Raw genomic sequence first — 25,116 nt, 5'->3', positions numbered from 1 at the left:
GCCTGAGCACCTCTGCCTTCTCTTCCGCAGCATGCCTTCAGCTAGCCTGAGCACCTCTGCCTTCTCTTCCGCAGCATGCCTTCAGCTTCCCTGAGCACCTCTGCCTTCTCTTCCGCAGCATGCCTTCAGCTTCCCTGAGCACCTCTGCCTTCTCTTCTGCAGCATGCCTTCAGCTCGCCTGAGCACCTCTGCCTTCTCTTCCACAGCATGCCTTCAGCTAGCCTGAGCACCTCTGCCTTCTCTTCCGCAGCATGCCTTCAGCTAGCCTGAGCACCTCTGCCTTCTCTTCCACAGCATGCCTTCAGCTCGCCTGAGCACCTCTGCCTTCTCTTCCGCAGCATGGCCTTCAGCTTGTCTTTGCTGCCCCTTGGGGCACATATAGCATGATGTGCTGCCATTCAGATCCAGGAGCTCATCACAGGCGGCAGCTGCCTACAGCTGAGCACAGAACCACACACACAAGCAGATCTCAGTGCTGAGTAGCCAATACGGCGCTTTGAATGTGCACACACACACACACACACACAGACTGAAGTACTAGCTACAAATCAAGACAGCAATTTGATGTGAACACACACCCACATACACACACACAGTTTCGAACCAACTCCTGTTTTCCAAAGTCCTGACCTCCACAAGAGGATAACGAATCTCTGGGTGATGAAGTGTCTTTATTTTGAATTTAAAAATACACAACGGTGTGGCCTCTTGTGACTGTTTCCTGCCTCACCAGCTAACATGAACAGTAAACAGGAAATGTTTTCCACACATTGCATTTTTCACTCCCGCTGGCTTGAATGAAGAGGTCGGAAAAAGAGTTCTGTGTTGCTCTCCACGTGATCTATGGCTGGGTGGGTGGCTGACGTGCCCTCAACAATGAATTGTGACCTACTGCTATGAATAGACAAAAGATACGAGAAAGGATGGGGTAAGGTTAGCAGTAGTCTCTGAAGCTGATAGCAGGTCTGGTCAGAACCCTCCCAAACTCAGGATGATTTTGGTGACCCAGAGATCTTGGGACATGAGATCAGGACTTCATGGGAGCGCTCAACCCCTTGCAAAACTGAACCCAGGACCGCACGTTATAGACCCTTAGATCAGCTCTGGATCTGATCTTCCCAGTGTTGCAGGGTCTCTGATCTGAGCTTATGCCTTCCTCCTAGCTCTGGTTAGTTATATTTCTGTATTGCTTTTTGTTGTAATGCATCTGTGCAAGCCTAATCCAAAGCCCACTCAGGTCAATGGAAGTCATCCCATGGATTTCAACAGACTTTGGAAAAGGCCTAAATGCACTGTTCAGTACAACAGACACTACTGAGTGGGCATCCATATACCATGTGATGGGCAACAAATAATGCTTCTGAAAACAATACTCATAATGATAATGAATTGTACACAATTTAAAACTACATATTGTTAAATAAATTCAAATTAAAAAGATGGTAGTAAAAAAAACAATGAAAAGGTTCCCACTAAAAATAATAAGTAAATATTGGAAATAAATAAGGTTCCAATTCAGCTAAGATTAAATTCATGCTAAGGGCTAGGGTTAGGGTTAGGGTTAGGGTTAGGGCTAGGGTTAGGGTCAGTGATGGGCTGAATAGCTCATGTGTGTGCTTAAAGTTAAGCACATGCTAAAGTCTTGTGCTGTCCCAAGACTTTAAAACAGCTGAGTATGCACAGAACTTTAGACATGTGGAGTGGCACTGATTTCAATGAGCTTGTTCTCATGAGTAAATGCTGTGCTGAACAGGGGTGTGTGGACATACTTAAGAGTTTGACTGCATCACAGAGTAAACGAGCACGGTTTTAAAGCTCTCACCCCTAGCAGCATAGGGAAACTGAGGCAGCATAGCTATAGAGACGTGCTGGTTCTCAGATTATTTCCTTTCAAGTGGATTGAATAAAATTAGCAACAGCTTCAAATATTTTACAAGGCATTGCATGTTTTTCCAAATGTGATTTTTTAAAAAAAAAATCAAAATGATGTATTTCTGTATTTTTAAAAAGGGTAAAACGCTTGAATTTCTAGCTGCCTTCTCCCCCAGTTTTTGACCAGCTACAACTGGCTGAGCATTGAATTGTGGGGAATTTGGAAATTTTGACAAAATTTTAATGAAAACATTGGAGGGTTGCCCTGGAGACATTTTGACAAGATTCTCATGCACTGATGGGTTGTAATATTATGCAGCTTGATATTTTCCTCTTTTGTTTCCCAAAGAATTTAGGGCAGATGCTAAGTGGCAGATGGCAATCTCTCGACTAAATACTAAAGGAGGAAGGACGGCCTGTTAAGGTCACTTCCCAGCTTGACTATAAATTTCCTGTGCAATTTGGGACAAATCACTTATTCGACCTGTCACTCAGTTCCCCATCTGTAAAATGGGAGTAACCCTTTTCTACCTCACAAGGTAGAATTTAAAAAAAAAAAATCCCTTAATGATTGTGATGTATCATTCCATACTGAAAGATGACTCACATATTGATTAATAATAGATATAATCTGATATGAATCCAAATCCAGGCCCAGCAAAACTGTGCAAGCTTCTCCTGTCAGTGTGGGATTTCAACCCTTAGTTTCCAGCACACCTCCCTCTTGGGAACTTGCCTGAGACTCGTTTTGTGTAGGTTGCCGGACAGCAACAGATGCTACTGGTTTCCAGTCTCTGCTGCCCTGGGTTGAGTTTCAACTGATGGAGCAGATAGGAAAGTCTCATTGTCTTCTGCCCAGGTGTTAGGGGTGGGTAATTTTCTTCACCCCTAAGCCGTCTGAGAGCCCATGAGTTTAATATCTCCTGTAGATAAGCAGATTCAGTGCAGTGGGAGCGAATGGGAGGCTGTGTTCTGGGAGGGGTTTAATGCCTCTAGAAATAGTCCCACTTGATCTTGGCCAGGCTGAGGGCCACTGGAATGTCCACAAAGAGCACCGGGATAGGCTCGGGGATGGGGGAAGGGAGGACAGTTCTACCTGGAGCACAAGGGGCTGCCCAGCTCTCCCTCAGCACCAATCTCAGAGCTGTGGAACAAGGGGGCCTTGTTTTTCAGTGGGCAGGTTTAATGCGCAGGGCTTAACACAGGGCCCGAGAAGTGGTCAGGGCCATTGCTCAAAGCTGAGAAGCGCCAGTGTCTCTGAATGCATCCCATCACTGGCCCCATTTGGGGCTTGACCCTCAGAATAGCTCAGGGAGCCCATGAGGAGGGCTCTCCCCGCAGCCACTTCGGGCTGTCCGTGGTCTGTCAGTCTGCCGGTCCGAGCAGCACACCGCTTTCTGGTGGCCTGGAGTCACTCTTTGCCTGGCCCCCCGGTTGTGACTGGGGTATCGTAGGGCTGGGCCTAGCCCTCTCCCTTCCTCGGGCCGTTGGCTGGGTGTGTGGGTGCGTCCGCTCTAGCATCAGCTCAGGGGACCCCTGAGGAGACTGTTGGGCCCCTGGCAGCAGGGGGTGGGGAGCTTCTGGGGGCTGCTTTGTCCCTAGGTCCTCTCCCTCTCTCGGCCCACTGTGAGCCGTCCCCCGTGTTTGTTCTGCTCACAGAGCTTGTTATCAGCAAGCAACACACACAGGAAGTCCTGTCTGGGATTGTCCATTCCAATCCTGATTTATACAGGAAGAAAAGCATAAAAAGCCGCCCTTCCACCTCTAAAGGGACCTCCTGCCTACCAGCAGCACCAGTGACCAGCCACGCTGGGGAGGCACAGGAGAGAAGCCGAGGCAACCAGCTGGGGAGGAGAGGCCTGGGCCATGCAGCAGCAGCAGCAAACAGCAGAGGAGGTGGCAGCTGGGTTGTGGAGAGTGGCTTGGAGCGGGAGAAGGCGGCACTGTTTTCCATGGCCGTGGCAGCAGGGCACAGAGAGGCGGAGAGGACAGAGCAGGTACCGTATGCCATTGTGGGCACAATGCCCAAGACCTGCAGGGTGCTGGGGATGCGTAGGAAAGCCAGCACTTGAGGAATAGAAGAGATGCCTATTAATCCCTGTAACAACAGGCCAGTTCCTGAGGGCTCTATCCAGTGGTTCAATGCTGCTTTCACCATCAGAGAAAGTGAGTCAGAACTTCAGGGTTTAGCTCAATAAACAACCACAGCGAATCATTACTGCAGCAAAGGGGAAGGCTTATGAGCAATAGTGCAGTTTTTTTAAAGCAACTATTGGCTTCTTTCAAAAAGAGCACAGGAGGGCCAACTCTGCTCTCGGTTACACTGGGGTAAATCCAGAGGAATTCCTTTGACTGCAGTATTTCTGAGGGCAGACTCGAAGCCTTGGTGCTAATTTTGACTTCACTTCACTGCCACTCCAGCAGTTTGTCTGGAACAGAAGAGTGACAGCGGACAAAGGAAAGAAGGATCATGTCTGTATTGCACCTGTGTAGTTCAAAGCCTGGTTTTTCAGGCTGGGGGAGAGCACCCAGGCAGGGGCAGGAACGACACATTTATTTCTTTGACGTTTCTGTCTCTTTTCCCCCTGCTCTGTAGTGGTACAATGATTCATAGTGCTGTCGCTATGGCATATTATACATATACTGCGTAAATATGCACCACTCTCTCCTCCTCTTGTCCCCCATGCGACAGGGATTCAATGATCTCTCATGTGACACTTTTCTCTAATCAGATCCAATTGGTTTTGATTAGCAATAATAAAAAAAGTCATTAGGTGAAAAAGCACTGAATGATCCCTGGGGCTGGGAACATTCCACGAATCTCAACAGGGATTCTACTTGCTGATAATTATCAGATTCTGGTAAGTAAGGAGTCAAAGCTCATCTGAAGTTACAGCGCTAGGGCTGGGTGAGTTACCTACTTTGTGCTACTCACAACTGCACAGAGAGCAGGCCAAGTTCTGAGTGCTACTCGAGAGCTGTCCCATTTCACCCCAGAGGGGGCTGCATTTCAGCGCTAGGTAATGTTCTCTCGGCCTGAAGTGTGTATACAGCCAGATACTGCCCTCGATCCACGGCAGAATGCAATGCGGGTGGCAGGCCGGGTGGCCCATGGTCTGAGGACAATATTTGTCCTTAGTTTGTAGGCTACTTTGGATGTCAGTTATTCTAAGAGCCAAAAGGTGGCTGGCACGAGAGAGAGAGGCTCTGCAGAATTATGTTAGGGGTCTCTCTCTCCTTGGGCATTTTTTTCTAAGGGAAAACCTGATTTTGCATATTTCTCATGGCAGGGGGGCAGCAATGGCAGTCGGGTTAATTCACTGAGCAAAGACGAAAGGAACAAAAGCAACTAGGAATTGCAGGGTGAACTGATGGGCAAGCTTCTGCCAGTGTCTTCCTCAGGCCGTGGGAACCTGAGTGAACGAGTCAGTGACGCAGATATATTAGCTGGACTCAGATCCTGTCCTCCACCCTAAATCCAGATCTACTGTGGATCATAGCAGAGTTAGGAAACACTGTACCTATAATGGGTGTTTGACTTTTTAAACATTATTCCCTATGATCCGCAGACGAATTCTGATATCTGAATCACACCCCTTGGTAATATCTGACTCAACTCTATTAGGTTGCCCCACAGCTAATGTAGAGAAACTGAATCTCAGAAGCTTGCTCATCACAACATATTTCTTTGTGATATGGATTCTGTGGAGGGGCAGGAGATTTACCAATTGCAGCAAAATAAACCTAAGTCTCAATCAATATACATGGGTGAGAGTAAGTCAGTTTGGAGCGTAAGGGGCAGATTTAATGTGTAAAAGAACAAAAAAAGGGAATGACAGGGAAGAGAACTGATATCCAAAAAAGCAAATTGGATAATTTAAAATGTTCCCATATTCAATCTCTCTCTGCCCTCTCCTATTACAATACCCACTCAAGAGTTGTGTATCCTTAGTGGACCTGTTTCTTGTACATGAGATCAGCTAGGAAAACTCTACTTTGATCCATTTCATGCAGGCTTCTGTACAATTGCTTTTGAACCAGAAATAGACACTTAAAATCAAAGGGGTCATAAGAACAAAATGATCTATTCTAAAATGATTTCTTCTTGAAGCAACTATTTGTCAGCCTCGGCATAATATAAAGACCAATTTGATCCTTGCAGGCAGCACAGCTGGATTCCCACTGTGGATTGAGGGCCATGTGTTCCTTAGAGAGTACTTTTGCTGTGCGAGCATCCAGAAAAACCACAGGCATTGACTGTCCTGGTTTATGCCAATATTACACCCATGTAATTCCACTGACATTAATGGAGTTACTCTGGGGGTCTGATTCAGGTGCAATACAGAACCGTGTTTTGCAAGTTTCTCTGATTTTCATGCAGCTACCATTGCCGTATCATCTAAATGCGACACAAAGAATATGCAAGTACACGTAACCATCTAAAATAATCATGGCTAAATATTAAAAGATGCTAATGTTGTTCATGCATTTGTTTTATGGGGGTGAAAGTTAGCCTGCGATGAGATATTGCCATAGTGGGTAATTACAACAGGCCAGCCCTGAGGGCCTCATTCAGTGATTGTCTTTACACTGGCAAAACTTTGCAAGTTATGCCTGAGTAATGACTGTAGACTTGGGACCAGATGTGCTTATAGCCCAGGGTGACAGAGGAGCTGATGGGCTGATGGCTACGGGCCACATTCTCACCTCCGTTTCACTCACTTTAAGTTGCACTGACTCTGGTGGAGCTGCTCTGGATTTACACTCTGAAAATGAGATCAGAATCTGGCTTACAGCAGGCGCAATAGTGAACAGCACACTAGGCAATCTTTTTCCCTACCAAGCTTTGTGGAATGGCGGGGGCTGGGGGACTCCTCCATTTCCTTAATTTAAAAGACTCATTTAAAAGTCTTTCCAGTATCCCAACTGAAGAAGGTTTCCCTTCAAAAAGGAAACTTTGGGTATCTTACAAAAAGAAGCACTAAAAGATCATTGTCAATGTAGGGATCTGTTATACTACGTGCAACCCCCAACTCCACTGCAGTCAAGGAGTGATCATTGTATAGAACAAGTATTGGGTCAGGCCTGATTTGATAGCAAAATTATTGTAAATAGATTTTAAGAATTTGCTTTTATCTAGCTAGCTAGCTCCATACCCGCCTTCTATCAGTCGGTCTGTCTTTCCCCATACACTCCATCTATGTATGTATGTATCTATCCAATACACTCCATCTATGTATGTATGTAGCTATCTCTCCCCATACACTCTATCTATCTCCATACATCCCCCTTCATCTATATGTCTGTCTAGCACGATACAAGCCATCTATGTATGTATGTATCTATCTACCCCCATACACTCTATCTTCATAAAGCCCTGTCTATCTATCTCCAGCTTACTCTCTCTCCTGCCCATTAGCCCATTACTGCCTCTAATGCCCCAGTTCAGGAAAACACTTAAGCACATGCTTAAGCCCCATTGATTTAATTGGGATTCCCTGGAAATGGATGACAGGGGATGGATCCCTTGATACACTGCCCTGCTCTGTTCATTCCTTCTGAAACATCCGGTATTGGCCGCTGTCTGAAGACAGGACACTGGGCTAGATGGACCATTGATGTGACTCTGTGTGGCTGTTCTTATGCTCTTATGTACACACCTTTCTGAACAGGGATTGTTTTCTGAAATGGAGTCTTACTACTGCATCTCCTATTGTGTCCCCTCTGTTAGTCATTCATACCCATTTTTCATACATGCAGGGCATCATTTTCTTTCAGAGCCACCACTCCCTATACACCTTCCTCAGGGCCCTACTGCAGCACTGGGAACTCTGATGTCATTGGGATCCTGGGGTGCAAGGAATCCAGGATCACACCTTTAGCCCTTAGCCAGCCAGCAGTGAGACCTACGATTTCATGGCTGTTTTCCATAAATCCACTGACATCAACAGAGCTGTGTGCCTAGAACGTCTGCTGCACAGACTCTAAGACTCTGGACTGCAGGTGATATGAGAGTGAGGATGTGAGAGAAGAATTTTACCCCTAATTTTTAACATGGCTTTTAATTTAAAATTGATGTTGTGAAGCATTTTGAGTGTGTAATAATTTACATTTTAGTTTTGGGTTTGCGTGCATGGGATCCAGGGGAAGAAAGCTGCACTGCTAATATAAGACTGCATTGGCACAGAGATTTCAATTTTGTTGATAACAGGAAGTGATTCTGCCCAAATGTTCGTTTCTTGGTCTTGAGACACAATAGTAGAAGCAGCAGAAGTCCACTTTGAACGTCTGAGGGGGTGCATTTTGGGTGAATCCTCCAGAATAGCTGGTTAAGGTTGTTATCAAATCCAGACAAACCTCAACTCAAGAACGAAAACACGTGTCAATTTTTTTCAGAAATCCTATAGTGTTCGCATTAACAGAGCACATCAGCAGGGATGTAAATCATCATAGTTCCGTTTAAATCAGCAGAGTGATCCCAGTTTACACTAGTTGAGGATCTGTGCCCAGACAGTGGTACTTAAATAACTTTGAAGATCTGGATGCTGGCCCAATAAAGTGAAATTATGGTCCTCAGCTTCCTTAAAGACATGGGATCAAATAGACTTTTATCAATTTATCCTCAGTCCTGACTCAAGTGCACAGATGTCAGCTGGAGTTTGCCTGAATAAAGATTTGCCCTTGAAAAGGGAATCAAAATGCAAACATTTTTGCAACTAACATAATTGCAGTTATAAATTGCTACAGTGCACTTAAGACCTAATTAAGACGTAAGATAAAGGAGAACTTGAATTATGGTGCATTTATTCCCACCTTGACTGTTGTTATTAGATGTGAGGCTAAAAGCGGTACACCATGAATGCAGGTGGGTGTGAATTAATTCACCCTAATTCACACATGGATAGCTGAGTACGATTTTACATTTCTGTTATATAACTAAGGAATGACCCTGCAAAGCAGAGAATCTGGCAGTTGTTGACTTTGAAGTTGAGGGTGCATGGAACCTCACAGGATTGGGCCCCAAATTTGCAGTTAATTGTTCTGCCTTAAATACACATACAGTTTGGCAAAGTGTGTTATAGTGTAGTGGGTGGAGCACAGCCAGGGCACCAGCAATTCCTGCATTATATGTCTAGCTTTGATACCAACTCTTTCTGGGGTCTTTGCTGAGTTACAAAACCTCTCTGCGGGCATCTCCCCATTAGCAGAAAGGGGTTAATATCACTTCCTTCAAGGGATGAAATAAGGAATCACTGTGCAGTGTTGCGGGAGCATTATACATGCTAGGAATTCATAGAGAACTACACTATTTGCCCATTGAGTTGTGTTGCTGTGTTTGTTGGCAGATTTACCATAGTAGTCTGAAAGTCCTGCAGGCTCAGAGATGAGCACTGATGTGGTATGGTCAAATATTGCTTGAGGGCGAGTGCTGGGGATGGAATAACTCCCAGTTTAAGGACGGTGTCACGTATTCCTGGTGGTGGACTGCAAATAGCACAGCATGCTCGGTAGGGAAGCTATTTTGAAATACACTAAGGTGTGCTCTTGAAGTGCCTTTTTGCTTCCAAAGTGGATTAAGTTAAACTGCCCAAACAAACTTCCGGTCTGGAATAGGTGCATCCACATGGTGCTCAGACTAGCTATTCTGGGCTCTTTCTCCATGCAGATGAGCCTTAGGGAGGAGTAGTGGGGATGTGGAGGGAAGGTTTAAAACTGGGATTTCCAAAAGAGCTTACAGAAGATGGATTTTCCCAGCCCATCAGAATTCAATGGGAATTAAGCACCTAATTCCCTTGGGTTCCTTTGAAAATCTCAGCCGCACCCATTGCATTGAAATGAATATTGGGTCCATCCTAACATGTTGCTTGGGCAATGAAAACCTGGCCTGAGTGAGGTAGTCCCACATGTTGGTCTTTAGAATCAACATGTTTATTTTCCTGTCTATTGTATAACTGCAGTTTGATGTAATCTATAGTCATCCAGGTCCTTGTTTCCCCTGTGCCAAGTTTTACATCAGAGGAACTCCACTGACTTTGGTGAGATTACTCCCAATTTAGACCAGTTTAAATGAGAGAAGAATCAACCCCACTGTGAAAATTTGTCCCCGGGGACTTGTATTGCACAGAAGAAAATGTACTCTGCTAAAGCATAGGCGCCATCCTGCAATAACTCTAGTCACTTCTTTCCATCCTCTCTCCATCAACACATGGCTGTATTTTTGTATGGTGGTTTCGTTATAAATATTTGCTACAAATGTGCATAGAGATCGGGCCTGATCCTGTACTCCTGCTGCTGTTGTCCTCCTCCTACCCCCTTGTGGGTGCACAAGGAATCCAAGAACAAGGCCAGAGAGATCCAGATGTGAATAAAGAAAATCATACGCCTGGCGAAAGGTACTACATAACTGTGGTTTTCTTTGTTCCAACAGTAAGAAATCCTGGTGCGGTTTAAAGGAAGCAGCCCCTGCTCATGACAAATGACTGATTTCAACAGATTGGGTGAGTGGCACAGTGGTGAAATGAGACCCAACACCTTTATGGAAAAGCTTTTCACTCACCTGGGAGTTAGAAATATATTTGGAAAGAGAGTTCAATTGCAGGCACTGTACATTTTCCCCAGGCACTAGTACTGCGATAGGAAGACTGTGCATTAAGATTATTACCGTCCCTGTGGGGCTCTGGGGAAGGGCTGCTTGTGCTTTGAGTTTAGGAGATTAAATGAGTTTAAGTAATGCCCAGGGGGCGAGCTGGATTCAGACAGAGGAGTAAAACAAGTCCTGGTTCATGCTTACATAATGCAAGATGTGCTCCCCCACCAGAGACGGGGCTGGTTATCCTCTGTAGAGATCGGATCTTCTCCACACTTGCACTGCATCTTGTCCTACACTCCCCTGCTCCGTGTCATTGACACAGGTCACCGCACTCACGACAGGACGAAGCACCATTTAGATCAGTGTTTCTCCCACTTAAAACATTTGCGTACCCCTTTTGGGATTTCAGCCTTGTCGGCGCACCCCCTCTCCCGGTGCCATCACAGTGCTTATCTCCCGCTTTTTAGTAATTTATTTTCTGCCATGTATCCCTGGAAATCTGGTGGTATGTGTACCACACTTTGGGAAACACTGATCATGCCTGACAGACGTTTGTCTAACCTGCCTTTAAATATATCCAGTAATGGTGATTTCACAACTTTCCTCATCAACGTATTTCAGCTTACTTAATCACCCTGACAGGACGTTTTTCCTAATGTCCAGCCTAAACCTCCCTTGCTGCAATTTAAGCCCATTGCTTCTTGTCCTATCATCAGAGTCTAGGGAGAATAATTTTTCTCCCCCCTGATTGTAACAACCTTTGAAGTACTTGAAAGCTGCATCCTGTCCCCTCTGAGTCCTCTCTTTTCCAAATTCATCAAACCCAGTTCTTTCAATCTTGAATAATTTTTGCTGCTCTTCTCTGGACCTTCTCCAATTTCTCCCCATCTTTTCTAAAATGTGGGGCTCAGAACTGGACACAATACTCCAGTTGAGGCCTAATCAGCGCAGAGTAGAGCAGAAGAGTTACTTCTTGTGTCTCCTTACAATACTCCTCACAATACAATACCACATCTAAATTGACTCTGCATAGATGTAGCTAACCTTGAGGAAGAATTCTTCCACTGATTTAATTACTAGCTCTCAGAGGCTATGGTTACACTACAGTGTTCTGTCAACAGAAGTCACTGTTGGAAGAGTTTTCCCGACAAAACTTCTGTCGATAGAGTGCAGCCACACAAAAAAGCCAATCAGGAGAGTGCTCTGCTCTGTTGACAGAGGAGACCAACTGTCCGGCTGTTCTCTTGACAAAATAGTCACGGGAAAGCACAGCAGACAGGGCTTCCCATTGTTCTGGATGCCCTGGCTGTCAAGAGACGCCTCCACTCACCCCCCCCCGCCCCGCCCCAGAGCATCCGCATATTTTTTTTGTTTAAAAGATCTGTTGACAGCAGCTGAGACACGGCTGAGAGGCAGAACTCTGCCAGCAAAAGCGCTGAGTTTTGTTGACAAACTGTCAACGAAAAGCATTTTGTGTGCAGATGGTCCACCAGTTTTATTGACAAAACTGGATTTTTGTCAGCAAAACTTGCTAGTGTAACTGTAGCCAGAGAGATGAATTAACCACGTATGTGGAAAAACCCCTTCCCCTCTGTAGAAAGCAGCTGCACCAAGGTCTGTGCTGGCACTTTAGACACACCGTTTGATGGTGTGGTAACAGAGTTTGGAAGGATATTTCACTGACTCACAGTCAAGGCCTCACATTAACCATCACTCATTGCGTGCACACGAGCCGCTTTGATAATTAACGCCATTCCTCAGTCATGCACCTGAGAAATCCAGACTGCCACTGCTGTTTTTGTGTAGCTCAAATGCCACTAGGCAAAGTTGTTCAAAATTTTGCAAAGAGAAACAGATTTGCTTCTGAGTGAACCTCTTGCCTAGTGAGTCTCAACAAACATCTGGAAAGAGAGTTTGCAGATTAGACTGAAAATAACCCCAACCCTTTAATCACAATGAGACGATTGGGAAAGCAGGTTAATAAAAGTTAGCATGAAACCCCTCCACTCCCCCCAAAAGAAAAAGAAACAAAATACCCTCTAACCGCACCCTGCTATTTACATGAAAAAGGGGGTGGAAAACTGCTCTAAGGTGCATTAAAACAACGGTGTAAAACATATGAGCCATTAAGCTTCAGATGGTTTAAATTTGCATTTTATTGGGCACGTGTTAAACCAGCCTTCCCCCCCCCCCCCCCCCCCGAATCCTGGAATGAATTTCGTTTTCTCTTTTCGGCAGCAGCTGTCTACACCAGGCAGTTTGGAGGGTGTTGGAGGGAGAACCAGTTAACCAGCCAAAGAAACAGACGGGGAGAAGGGAGGGTTGCCCCCACAAGCTGTGGGGGTGCAGCGGAGGTTGAGATGGGTGGCTTGCTTGGCGCCCCCTAGTCAGCACAATGGGACTATGAGCAGCGGCGGCTTGGACCAGCCAACGCATCTCCCCACCACGGCCCGGGCAGTTCTGCGCTGGCTGCCGGCCAGGAGGTGTGTCTGAGCCCCGCTGGGAGGACCCGGGGAGCGCTCCCTGCCAACCAGGAGGGAGTCCCTTGAAATCCGACGCCTGCATTGGCTGGCGCAGAGCGCCCTTCGCTTTCCTAGAGAAGGGGGTGATTTTAGAAACCAATTCAGGGCACCGCACAGTGCGGGGGACACCCACCCCCACCGGAATTCGCCCCCGGCCCCTTCCGCGCTGCCCCTCTTTGCGATGGGTGAAGAGTCGCCCGCAGGGCCCGATCCTGACACCAGGGACCGCGGCGGAGGCTAACCCCGGGGGAGGTGGCTCTGAGGCGCTGTTGCAAAGGCGGGTGTGTGGGGGGGGATTCCCCCCTCTCCGAGAGGAGGCGGGCAGGAAGGGGCTCACCCAGGGACAGGCTGCAGGGGGAGCCCCCTGTTGCAGGGGGCAGGGTGCAAGGATTCCCCTGAGCTGCTGCAGGGCCCGGCTTTGGTCCTGCCCACCAGCTCATTGGATTAACAAGAGAGGGACGCGGCGCTGGGGGGTGGGGTGGGGGGAAGAAATGCAAAGGGGCCACACGGCGCTGGCTGGTCTATGAAGGAGGCAAAAGCCGGGGGCAGGAGCTCGGCGTGTGCGCAGCAGCTGGCGAGCTCGGGGCGGGCTCGCTCGGTGCAAGCTCGCCTTCCTCCTGCCGGGCCGGCAAAGTAAGTAGGCTTCTACCCGGGGAGGGTACCTGTTGGGGGGCGCTAAACCCTGGGCTTGCAAACCGCACTGCTCCCACCCCTTTGCAATTGGGATTCTCCTCGTGCGCCGTCCGTTGGGGGCTCACTCGGGGGCTGGGGCGGCTCCTTCTTGCAAAGAGGCAACGTCGGGGGAGCACTGGGTCATTTGCAAACTCTCGCGCGCCTTGCAGGAGCGGGTCCCAGAGCCGCAGGATCAGGCCCTCCCGGGGCGCTCGGACTGGGCCAGGCGGAGAGTTTGTGGAGCAGCCGGGGGGCCTGGGCTTTCCCCAGCTGGTGACGCTGGGACTGCAGCGCGCGCCACCCTCGGCTCCTCTCGTGCAGCCGGCGAGCTCAGAAATCCCCGCGGGCTGCTTGGCCCCTAGGAAAGGTCTCCCTCCAGCGGCTCTGAGGCTGAAATGCCCGGAGGAGGAGGAGGAGCCAGCTGCAGGCTCCCTTGGGGTTGGTCCTCATTTGAGCAGGGGCTGGACTAGATGCACGCTGAGGTCTCTTCCTGCTCTCATCTCCTGGGGTCCCAGGAAGACAGGGACAGGTCTGCAGTTCAGGAAGTTGAGGGGTGTTGACAGTTGTCATAAGCGGGTGATGCACCTTCAGGTCTGACTGTCATGGCCAGTGGTGGACAACCTGCGGCCCATCAGGATTCGGCCTGTGGCCCACGAGACGCTTTGTTTACTGTTGCCCACGATTTGGCTGGTTTCAGTCCACATAGTTTTTTTTCCTCCTAGTGTTACTAAAGTGACAGGCACGCAAAGCGGGGGCAGGTGAAGTGAGGGGAACGGTGATTGCACACGACAGTGACTATGAGAGCCAAGCACTCCCTCTGCATTCAAAATGCTGCTGCGGTGCAGTCAGCACAGCTTGCAGGTTTTAGGTGTGCCAGCACACTTAGCAAAGCTACCCCCTACCCTCTGGGTTAGGACAATCTTGTGACCCACTGAGGTGAAGCAAGACCACTCATGCAGCCCACTCATTAGCCTAGACTGCCCCTCTCTGGCCTTTGTACTTGAGAGAGGAGATACATCTTCCTGGTGAACCAGGAAGGCAGAATTTGAATGGAATTTTTTTTTTAATTAACCAATTTTTAAAAAATAGAGATGTCAGCTGTTTAATGGGACACGGCTGAGTTTGGGGAAGTTTGCATCTGAAACGTTTATCTGTCTGCCAGATTGGCAGGGTTAGTGTTTCATAGCAGCTCTTCATGTTTCTGCTGGTGGTACACATTTGCTCATGCCTTGGTGCACATAACAACAGTTATTCCACACAGATGGAAAAAAATTAGAGCATGTGCACTGCTCCTTTTTTCTATCCATCTAGCTATCCATCTATCTAATCTTTAGCACCATTGACTGCAGAATCTGGTTGTAATATGCTTAGTGCAGTGCTCAGCAAATTTTATACCTCATGGCGCACTTCAGCACTAGTTATAATTTCATGGCACACCCAATAAATAGAAACCAATCCCCTACCCATTCCCCAGAGCAAGGCGTCCCCAGCTCCCGCCCCCCGCTCTACCTCAGTGCCCTCTCCCAGAGCGAGGCAACCTCAGCCCCCACCTACTCTAACTCAGTGCTGACCCAGAGCAGCACCTCTAACTGCTGCTGACCCAGAGCCTCTGCCACACACTTCTTCCAACAAGCTTTGGGGTGCGTGCACGGAGCAGCAGACAGCACTCCTGGCACATGGCTCTGAGGCATATTAAGCACTGCTTCGTGGAACACCAGTGTGCCATGGCACACCGATTGCGGAGCACTGGCTTAGTGAATGACACTTCAGCTACCCAGTACCCTGCTGCAACAGGCTGTGGTGCAAAGAGGAGCCCTGGCAGTCTGGAGGAAGAATTGTTGTGAGTAGTTTGGGGATTCGTCCCTATGGAAGTTGCCCTGTCTCTTGCTCAAGTCCAGAAGAGTTACACATCCCCATGTATGATCAGTCCCTTTATTGACAGAATGTGATTCCCAGAAGTCCCACCTGAAGAACATCAGAATGGATCCAGAAGGACCATCTGCACTCCTGCTGAGGTGAATGGGAGCTGCGGCGCTGAATCCTGGCACGATGCAGAACATAGACCTTGACACAATGATTCAATAGTAGTCTTTAGCTGGTGTTTGGGTTTCTTCTGCAGAGCTGGAGAGAGTAGCATATTTGACACACACAACATGGGATAATGTTTTCTTTTGGCTCCTGCAGAAGTTTAGGCAACAGCTCTGAGGGCAGGAATTTTAGCATATGCTTTTGGATAAAAGTCAGATGCAGCCACTGGAATCACATCTGGCTACAGAGACTTGTGTGACAAAGCTTTGAAGCCTCCTAACATTTCAGGAGCATATTGCTACACGCGATAGTTTAGTACAAAGACAGCAACATGCTTTACATTCTAAAGCTCAAGACACTGTTAAGATGAGGGAGAGTGTGCAAATATGTCCTGGGTTGAAGTTTCTTTGTTATCATACAAAGGTTTTTCTGTGACATAAACAGAAGCAGCATTGTAACCACTGCCAGTCATTTTAGAAAAGCTCTCAGAGAAAAGCCAGTGGTAAATTACAATCTGACAAACAAGTATTAGGCATTTTTCTGCAGCTCTTAGGGGTCCTCGTTTAGTACGTGCATTAAAACGTCTCTAATTTAGCAAGATAGGGTTTCTATCTGATGTTGAACAATGGTGATCGTAAGGCACAGTGGATGCTGAGTCCATTCTGACTTATGTCTTTGATTCTTAAAAACAGAACAAAACCAATTGTCCATTGAGACCTCTGCCTCTCATCCTTTGCCACCCTCCATGCAGATGAATTTGCATTGTACACTAGTCTAGGTGGGCTCGGAGAGAGTTAGAATGTGCTGAGTGGTCTGATGACCCTGGCTAAGATGTCTCCAAGTGTGTTGACGTGTGCAAACGAGTTTCTGTTCTGTTGGTTGTGGATGCTGCTGTTGTTTCTGTAAATGAATCTGTGCTTGAGTTGTGGCGGGCGGCACCATGAATTACTAGCTAGAGGGTGAAATTCTCTATAGGCAGCCAAGCACAAGGTTCTCCCCTCAAAGATCCAACAAAACAACTTGATGATGATTTGGCACCAGTAATGGGCTGGCCTGCCCCATAGCTGGAGAGCCTAGAGCTAAGCCAGGCCTCAGAGCAGGATGAGTCCAACCTGAACAGGGTCAAGTAATTCCCTGTAAAGAGTAATAGGTGGCTACAGTGAAGGGTAGGAACTGGGGAGGGGAAACAGAAGGTGAAGGAGCTGCAGCTGGCTTGAAGAAGCAGCTGTTTGAGAGCAAGTTTGGTTCCTGGAGAGACAGGAGCTGTACTGAGATTGGCTTGTGTGTACTCAAGGAGGGAAGAGTATATTGGCTTCCAGGTGAGGAAGGGCAAAATAGAGAGAGGGCACTGCACAGGCTGCCTGGCCACAAGGGGGCACATGGGAGGCAGCCAACACGATCAAAGATCCTAAAACCAAATTACTTGGGATTAATCCGACAAAAAAGTGATGTGATGGTGGTCTCCATGCCTTCACAGGAAGAGGGAGGTTGAGTCATCTGCCTTCTGATGGTGTCAGAGCTGTGCCTTTCTGGCTGGATCCTCAGAGAGGGTTAATTGTCCCATTGAAAAGCTGAGGATCTGGTTGAGTCTAAAGAAGTAAAAATTCACGGTTACTTGCCATGAGATGGAATCTGCTTATTAGTACACAGCTGTACAAAGCTGGGCAGCGCTCCTGCTGCCAGTAATGAACCATTGACTGTGAGGAGCTGGGAGCTGGGACAAAAGGCTGCTGACAGACTTAATTTTATCTCTTGTATTTCCCAAGGGGATAGTAGTAAAAAGACCGCCCCCCTCCCCAGTCCCCAAAACAACCCAGTGAAATCATTGTATTTACCCAGGGGCAAGAAACCAGAACAAACTTTCAGCATCATGGGGAAGGCAGTGTTAGTTTTTCCATATTATGTGATATTAATTTTTGCATTTTTTGTTGCAGATTTGCACAGTGTATTCTACATATCAAGTGTATGCAAAATGTAGGCCTGTCTGGGTCAGTTCCTTGCACTGCAAGAAGGATGGAAGGGCCAGGTGACTATAAAGTCCCTTCTGGCCTTCAACTCGATGAATCTAGTCCAGGGAATTTCAGGGGTGAAACTGAGCTCAGGAGTTTAACTGGATTCAAGCCGTCTCTCTCCTTCTCAATGGCTTCTAGGGGCCATTTCCCTCCTGTTCCCCAGGGCCCCAGTCCAGATCCCATTGGTGTCAATGGACTTGCCAGTTTTAAGTGGTCTTTGGATGAAGCTGTTGGCTATGCCAGGGTGTTTTTGTGCCTGAACATTGTCTCACTTGTCCTCTACAATATTATCCAGCTGGTAATAGGAATGCCCTCAGCCACTGCAGCTGAGCTAATCAGGTCACTCCTTGAGTAAGAGTGTTTGGATCAAGGGCCTGTGTTATCTTTTCTCTAGTGCTTTCTCCTCTGTTCTAGATCTCACTTCCCCCTGTATGCTCCCAGACCTCCCTTGCTGCTTCTGACCTTGCTGGGGTACATCTGGACATAGGCTCCAGTCCACCAAGTGTTTGTTCATGCCCCATCACCATTATTAGCTGCATCTTTGCTGCTTTGAACCAAACACTCAGCAGGTGTCGCACGGGGCTTCAGTGGAGGTTTGCCACTTGACACCAGCTGAAGATCTGGAGAGCTGGAAATTCTTCTAAAGAGATGCCATGACGTGAGCTTAAATTGTTCCAACTCTACTCCCAGCCTTGAGTTCCCTTTTTACAAGCTTTTTGTGATAGCAGTGTGACATTGCCCCACATATGTGGGATGTATCTTATTGAGCTCACAGAGCCTAATACATTGAATAGTAACAGAGAGGGAGCTGTGCTAGTCTATGTACTATCAAAACAAAAAGCCTAATACGAGTGGCTTGCTCCACGGGGTATAAACAGAAAGACTGACCCTCTTCAACCTTCTTAAATTTGAGCTTGGCTTTCCCCCAACCCACCTCTCCCTTTAATTTCTATCACTTGGAGGTCAATAATTTGTTTAAATTAGATATTGATATTGACCTGGTAGGATGCCACCTTAAATATTTGCTAGCAGAATCAATGCCTCTTTATTCCCCTCTTGCTTAGTATTGACTTTGCAGAGAGCACATGTAGCATCTAAAGCACTGGAGAGGACCCTTGTGTTTAAGAGGAAAGGAGACCTGATTTTGCTATTTCATTTGGTGAGAATCACATGGCTTTCTGATGCTACAGTGTAGATTTGTGTGTGGGCCTCCCTGCCTGGTACTAGCACATATTTCAGAGTGATACAGATGTTCTCTCAGCTCAATAAGCCATTACTCTACCCCTAGAAAAACGAAAATCTTCCTAAAACATGTGGGCCCAGATCTTCAGTCTGAAATGACCACTCAGCATTAGCAAGGGGGTTTAGGTCCTGCTGCCTTCCTGCAGCCCTAGCACCTTCCTCCACCCCCAGGTTCCTGTCAGTAGGCCTCAGCCTGGGCTAACTCAGGCCAGAGCTCCCCAGGCTCACCCTGCCTTTCCCCAGCACTGCTCTGTCATGACACCCTACTCCAGCATGCAGCCAGATTCCTCTCCCTCTCAGGATAGAGCAAGAGCATCAGTTCACCCTGGCCAGTCATCTCTTTTATGTACAGCCCTCCTGGGTTCTGATTGGCTGCCACATGCCTTATGTTTGATTGGCTCCTGGGACAGCCCTGTCCCAGAGTGTTTTAACCCTTTCTGTATCAGTGCAGGGCAACCACCCTATTACATGCATCCTGAGTTGTTATTGTAGAAGTGACTTGTGAGCTACAGGCTGCAGGGGTGCTTTGTTATTGTAGGGTGTGTCGTGACAGTCAGGTTTGTTGTTACAGGGCAACTCACTCTTGAGGGAAGGGCTACACATGCTCTTGTTATTGTAGGGTTACTTGTAATCAGTAGGTGGCTGGCATTAGTGATGTTTGTTTATTTTTAAACCCATGAGAGTGATTCCTATGTTACTACAGGTTGAACCTCCCTAGGCTGGCACCTTACGGCCTTGACTGGTACCGAACCATAGAATCTGGTGGATCAGAGGAGGTCAATATTGTTTAGCATCATTATCACCACTTCCACTACTTACTGGACTCTTAGAAGACATTTGGGGTAAACTGCAGCTAAATAGCAGCACAGATCACCGAGAGCCAGGACTACTGTCTGTAAACAAATGTATGGGACCACGGGAAGCTTGGTCACACCCACGATAAGTGGTCCTCTGGCTAGCTAAAATCATGCCAGATTACGGATGTTGCCAGACGAGAGAGTGCTGGACTAGAGCGGTTCAACCTGCAACAGCACAGTAATATGTAGCCCATCCAGATGCTGGCCAGACCAATAAGAAATGCCAGTGCTGTCCCAAAATGCTTAGGGTTGAAAGAGACAAAGGATATTACTATCCTCATTGCCCAGTGGGGCACCAAGAGCATACGTGATTTCCCTCTGCTCATATGTGAGGAGTCCACTGAGCGAGGAATAACTCCATCTGCTTAGTCCCACGCCAGGGACCTCACCACGAAATGATCATTTCTGCCTCCCCTGCACTTTTAAAATCTGCTTAGCGCACACTGTAAAAGCAAATCCTGAACTGCTTTGCTAGTGCACAGCAGGGGAATTCCCAATCCTGTGGAGTTAAAGTGGCAATACATCTTATTCCCTGAGCTCCTTTTGCTATAGCTCCAAAGGATGCACTGAGATGTCATCCTCCCAGCATGGTAAAGCTGTTGTTCTTTTGGTTCCAGGGTTCCCCGTTGAAAAGAGACATGCAGTAAGAGCCAGTGCTCCCCATCCACAAGGGACACTCCTTCATACCACACTGCATTGCACAGCAGGAGAGAAAGACCCAGCAGAAGACAGGAAATGCAGAGAATCAGCTGCCTCCTCACCGGATTTGTCTTCATTCTCGGTGTGACTGGCACTGAGTGTTTTGCCCGTCCAGGGTAAGCCTCTTCTTTGTCCATCCTTCAAAAGTCTGGCTTGCTGTACGCATCCCGCTGGGCTCCTCTGCAGGCTACAATAGTTTGGCGTTCGGGGGGTGAGGTGCAAGGAGACATTAAAGCTGAGTTCAGCAAGTCTGCAGCAGGTGAATGAGCAGCTTTCTAAGTGAGGGGCCAAGCATGAGAATACTGTGCAGGTTCTTCCGGGGGTAGTGGAGGTCTTGGCCATCTTTGGTATTTGTTTGCTGTCTATCAAGCAGAAAGTCCTCCAAATCAACTCAAGTGTATCAGTTTAGTGCCCTGCAGTGTATACAAAGAGAGTGTCTTTGCCAGTTGGCTTGGGGAGGAGTCAAAGAGCTAACGAGCATTTATGCTGCTAATGATTCCTTGTTGTGTATTTAGTGCACACACCTGAATGCATACACTCCCACTCAAGCATAAACACACACACACACACACACCACCACCACACCCATCCATAGGTGTTCACACACACATACACACTCCAGGTGCACACCCCTGTATGCATGTCTATGCATGTACGCACAAATGACTGGTTCACCAAGTTCAGTGTCTGCTTTGTTATTGTAGGGTGTGTCGTGACAAACAGGTTTGTTGTTACAGAGCAGCTCACTCGCTGTTGACAGCCAATATGTGATACATCAGATTAGGGCAAAATCTCACAACCCTAATGTACTTGGCGAAGTGTGTACAGCTGGAGATGGTGGAACCATTTCTTCCTGGCCACAGTGAGAGTTTGTGCCCTGAAGTATGAGACTTGTTGTCCCCTGTCTAGTCATGTATAACTTCTGTTGTATTGTTGCTATCGTTATTTATTTATTTAATGGGTTTGAACAAAATCTCTGGCTCCAAACACACTGAACCACGGGGAAATTCAGATTTGGAGATGAGCTGTGTGGTGAACCCTCAGCTCTCCAAGGAGTCAAATCCGCATCTCAGTACCAAAGCAAAACTCCCTCCTGACTGCCATGTTGAAATGTAGGGAACTCTGAACTTGACTCCTGGCCCCAGTTAACACACTTATTTGCGGAGCCCAGTTTTGTAGTTCTGACTTTTCTGGTTAGGTTTCCAGTGAAGAATCCGGCCCTTCCTACAGCGTTGAATCTTCTGCAGTCCTGTAGTAATGAAGTCCACACCCTGAATCTCTCTGTCTTGTGCACATGCACATGGAAATGTGGGCACACAGGTGCATGAACGGACATGCGTACACACACACTGAGAAGGAAGGCTGGCTGCTGATGTGTACACACCCAGAGTACATATATCTTTACAAGAATGTCAGCAAAACTGCCTCATCCCACCCACTAATCCAAGCAGGGTGAAATGGGTTATCCTGAGTTAATGGAAGGCATCTGATGTTAGTGTTAATTTTCGGTACTTTGAATTCAAGTTTCTAATGTGGCAGGGAAGCTGACACAAATAATTGGGTTTCTTAATGGGCTCCTACATCAGAGGCTAAGATCTGTGCCAGGCAATGTCCAGCTGCACAGAACCTCTCCAGCTGGCCAAAGGCAAAATAGTACCAAAACCTGTTACCAAGAACTCTTTGGATGTGAATTTCATTAACGTCTTGCTTTGGGGGTGGTGTGCTTGGGGCAGCGGGGGAGGAGGCAGATCCTGATCTCAATAGTCCAGAGCTTGGAAGGGATTTTAGCCCACTGAGTAGAATCTGGCCCTTGCTGTTGATTTTTGGTCCTCACTGAGGTGTGGTTTTCAGTTCTGCCACAATCTTGGAATGCAAACAAATTGCAGGCCGGCTAAAAAGCAAATGATTTTTCTTACAGCCTTGTCATGTCCCCTTTAATCTTGGTGTGGGGTCATCTGCTACTCATGGGAAAATGATTCCCCTCGAGGGGATCTGGATTCTTCTTTTTAGCCTGGTGATTTCACCGCAGGCTTCATAGGACTCTGTTCCGGGACAGTCCATTACACCCACTCCAGCAGCCCATTCGCTGCAGATATCTGTTCCCAGGCTTGGAACGAGCAGCATTGTTCTCAGTGATGGTGCTTACAGGAGCCCTGCCTGGCCCACCCAAACGGTAGAGGTAGCCATGCAGTGCTGAGGGCAGAAGGGAGCCTTATGGTGAGGGCAGAACCTCATGCGAGATGGGAGGAGGATAAGCTCACAGATGCGTGGAGCCCACAGCAGCGGGACGGGACATAGCGCTGATTTCCATGGGCTTTACTTGGGTTAATCCGTGGCAGCCCCTATCAGCGCCTCACCCCAATTGTACCTGTAACTCCTTCCAGCGCTGAAGGGAGCCTTGGCAATTGCAGCATACCTGACCCTCTGCGAGGTTCTTGGCCAGATTCCCTGCTAGGGGGAATTGGCGCAGCTCCGCCGAAGCCATGGGACCACTGACGCTAGCTGAGAATTGGGTCTCCCAGGGGCCAAATTCAGCACTGGCTGAAGAGGGCACAGTTGCACAGGTGGCCACAGTGTTGCATCCCCTCACCCTGGAGCTGGACTGGGCCCATGCTGAGATTTTCACATCACATTCCTTACCTGCATTCCAACACCTGCCTCTGGGCCTGATTCTACACCCGCCCCGCTTTCCACTGGGCGTTTTCCTTTTGCCTGAGACGCAGTGCCTTGTCTAGCCGCAGAGTGTGCTTGTCAGAGGTACGCCACAGAGCCGTGCCGTATGTGGAGTCCTACGTGCAGCCTGTCTACCAGCCCTACCTCACCACGTGCCAGGGACATCGGCTCTGCAGTACGTACAGGTGAGGAGAGCCTCTGGCTTCAGCGAGTGACGGGCGCCATCTGGAATGGCCGCTCTGCTCCAGGGTCAGATTACAGTCTCTGGGGGAGCTGAGTCCAAGGTTTATCTGTGTTCCCACAAGTTTTGTCCACCCCGTGTGGAATAAATTTGGTCATGCACCGTGGTATGTGTGGATGTACACCACCAATAGAAACACAGGCTGCCCACGATGGGTGCTGTGCTAATCGGATGTGCAGCATTTGAATCTCTCCTGGGTAGGGCCGGATTAACAACAAGTGGGGCCCTGGGAGAAAACAGTCACAAGAAGCCCCCAGTATATTAAAACATTAAAGTAACATCATTATGTATGCTTTAAAATCTAGTCATGCTTCTTGTTTCTCATGATGTATAATAAAATGACACTTAAATTCATTTTAAAATAAGAGCGACATGACACATTTCTTTTGTTCCATCAAGGTGAATAGTTTAAACACAATGGAGTTATGGAGCCTTGGGGCGTCTTATGCCTGGGGATCCCAGGGCAACTGCCTCTTTTGCCCTTATGCTAACCTGGCACTGTTCCTGGTTCTTACACCCTGCCTGCTGGGAGTGGGGAGACAGTGCTGCCTGGCTCTGGGGTGTGGCTAAGGGCACAGCCCCTACTCCTGGGAGCATGTGGCAGAGAGTGGGCATGGCCCGGCTGACACAATAGCGTAAGACCCAAGTCACTCCCCAACCTGCAGAGTAAGGTGGGACAGGATTTGGCTCTATCTGTACCTTGCGCAGGCTCAGTCGCTAACTCCTTTCCTGAACCTTATTGCAGAACCACGTACGTTGTTGCCTATCGCCAGGCCTTCCGGAGACTTTCCCAGCCCATGTACGTGTGCTGCCCAGGATGGAGACGGGTGAACACCCACGCGGTCGGATGCAGCAAAGGTAAAGGTGTGCAGGGAGAGACTACGGAGCGTGATGAGACAGCAGCATCTCCCCCGCGGCGCATGGGTCCTGTTCTCCCTTACACCCATTTTATGCCCATATTTTCATGGATGCTAGTGGGTTTCTGCCTGATCACCACTGGTGTAAATGAGAACAGAATCGGTCCCAGAGCCCGGAAATGGACAGCTGCAGGGGCTGAGCATGAGTCAAGATGCGGATGCTGCTCCTGACTTGGCCAGCTTTCTGACAGGGGGCTGAACTGAGATGCCAAGAAGGGTGTGATTTGCACATGGCCCCACCAAGTCAGTGGCAAAGAGTTTTGTGTTCGGAGATCTCTGCGTGAAAACTGTTAGCAGCTGTGCTGGTGGCTGGCAGGAGAGAATGTACTAGTGGAGACTGCCGGTGGGAAGGAAACAGCACAGACCGGAGCTGGTTACACCATGTAGTGGGCACTTTACACCTCTCCCATCACCAGCAGAGTGTGCCTGAAAATCCTGCCCAGCCAGTCGCTCATTACCGGCCCTGTCTGAACCCAGTGCCGTTCTCTCTTGTAAGCAGACACTAATCCTTCCAGCCCCCACATGTGAGGACAAATCTGTTTCCATTAGCCATTCGGTGCTGCTCTGCTTGCCTTGCTCTGCCATACAGTGTTAGGAGCTTGGCTCAGACCAGCAGGAAAATTAATAACCCTTTTCCACATAAATCAGCAGTAATGGAACAGCTCGGTTTTCAGGGGGGAAATGGTGATGTATGGCACTAATGAGACATCAAGCACATCAGCTTCTCCTCCCGTACCAGATCAAACCAGACTGAACTAGAATAATGCTCCCCAGAGCCCATCACTGATTGA

General features: G+C 48.1%; 1 protein-coding gene across 3 annotated transcripts in view; it reads left to right on the top strand.

The window, feature by feature from the left end:
* Positions 1 to 3,640: 3,640 nt before the first annotated feature.
* EGFL7 (EGF like domain multiple 7) overlaps positions 3,641 to 25,116 on the top strand; it is a 33,205-nt gene continuing 11,729 nt past the window's right edge. For 2 of the 3 annotated variants that reach the window (XM_075015115.1, XM_075015113.1), the window contains exons 1-5: positions 3,641 to 3,869; positions 10,301 to 10,370; positions 20,413 to 20,610; positions 23,230 to 23,352; positions 24,154 to 24,266. In XM_075015115.1, coding sequence (XP_074871216.1) covers positions 20,531 to 20,610; positions 23,230 to 23,352; positions 24,154 to 24,266 — 316 coding nt within the window. In that variant the 5' untranslated portion in view covers positions 3,641 to 3,869; positions 10,301 to 10,370; positions 20,413 to 20,530. Of the gene's footprint in view, positions 3,870 to 10,300; positions 10,371 to 15,598; positions 15,672 to 20,412; positions 20,611 to 23,229; positions 23,353 to 24,153; positions 24,267 to 25,116 lie in introns of all 3 variants that reach the window. The other variant, XM_075015114.1, reaches the window with a different exon arrangement.

The sequence above is a fragment of the Carettochelys insculpta genome, chromosome 21, assembly GCF_033958435.1.
Source record: "Carettochelys insculpta isolate YL-2023 chromosome 21, ASM3395843v1, whole genome shotgun sequence".
NCBI lineage: Eukaryota > Metazoa > Chordata > Testudines > Carettochelyidae > Carettochelys > Carettochelys insculpta.
Note: the sequence above shows the minus strand (reverse complement) of the source record. Positions and strands in the feature narration are given on the sequence as shown.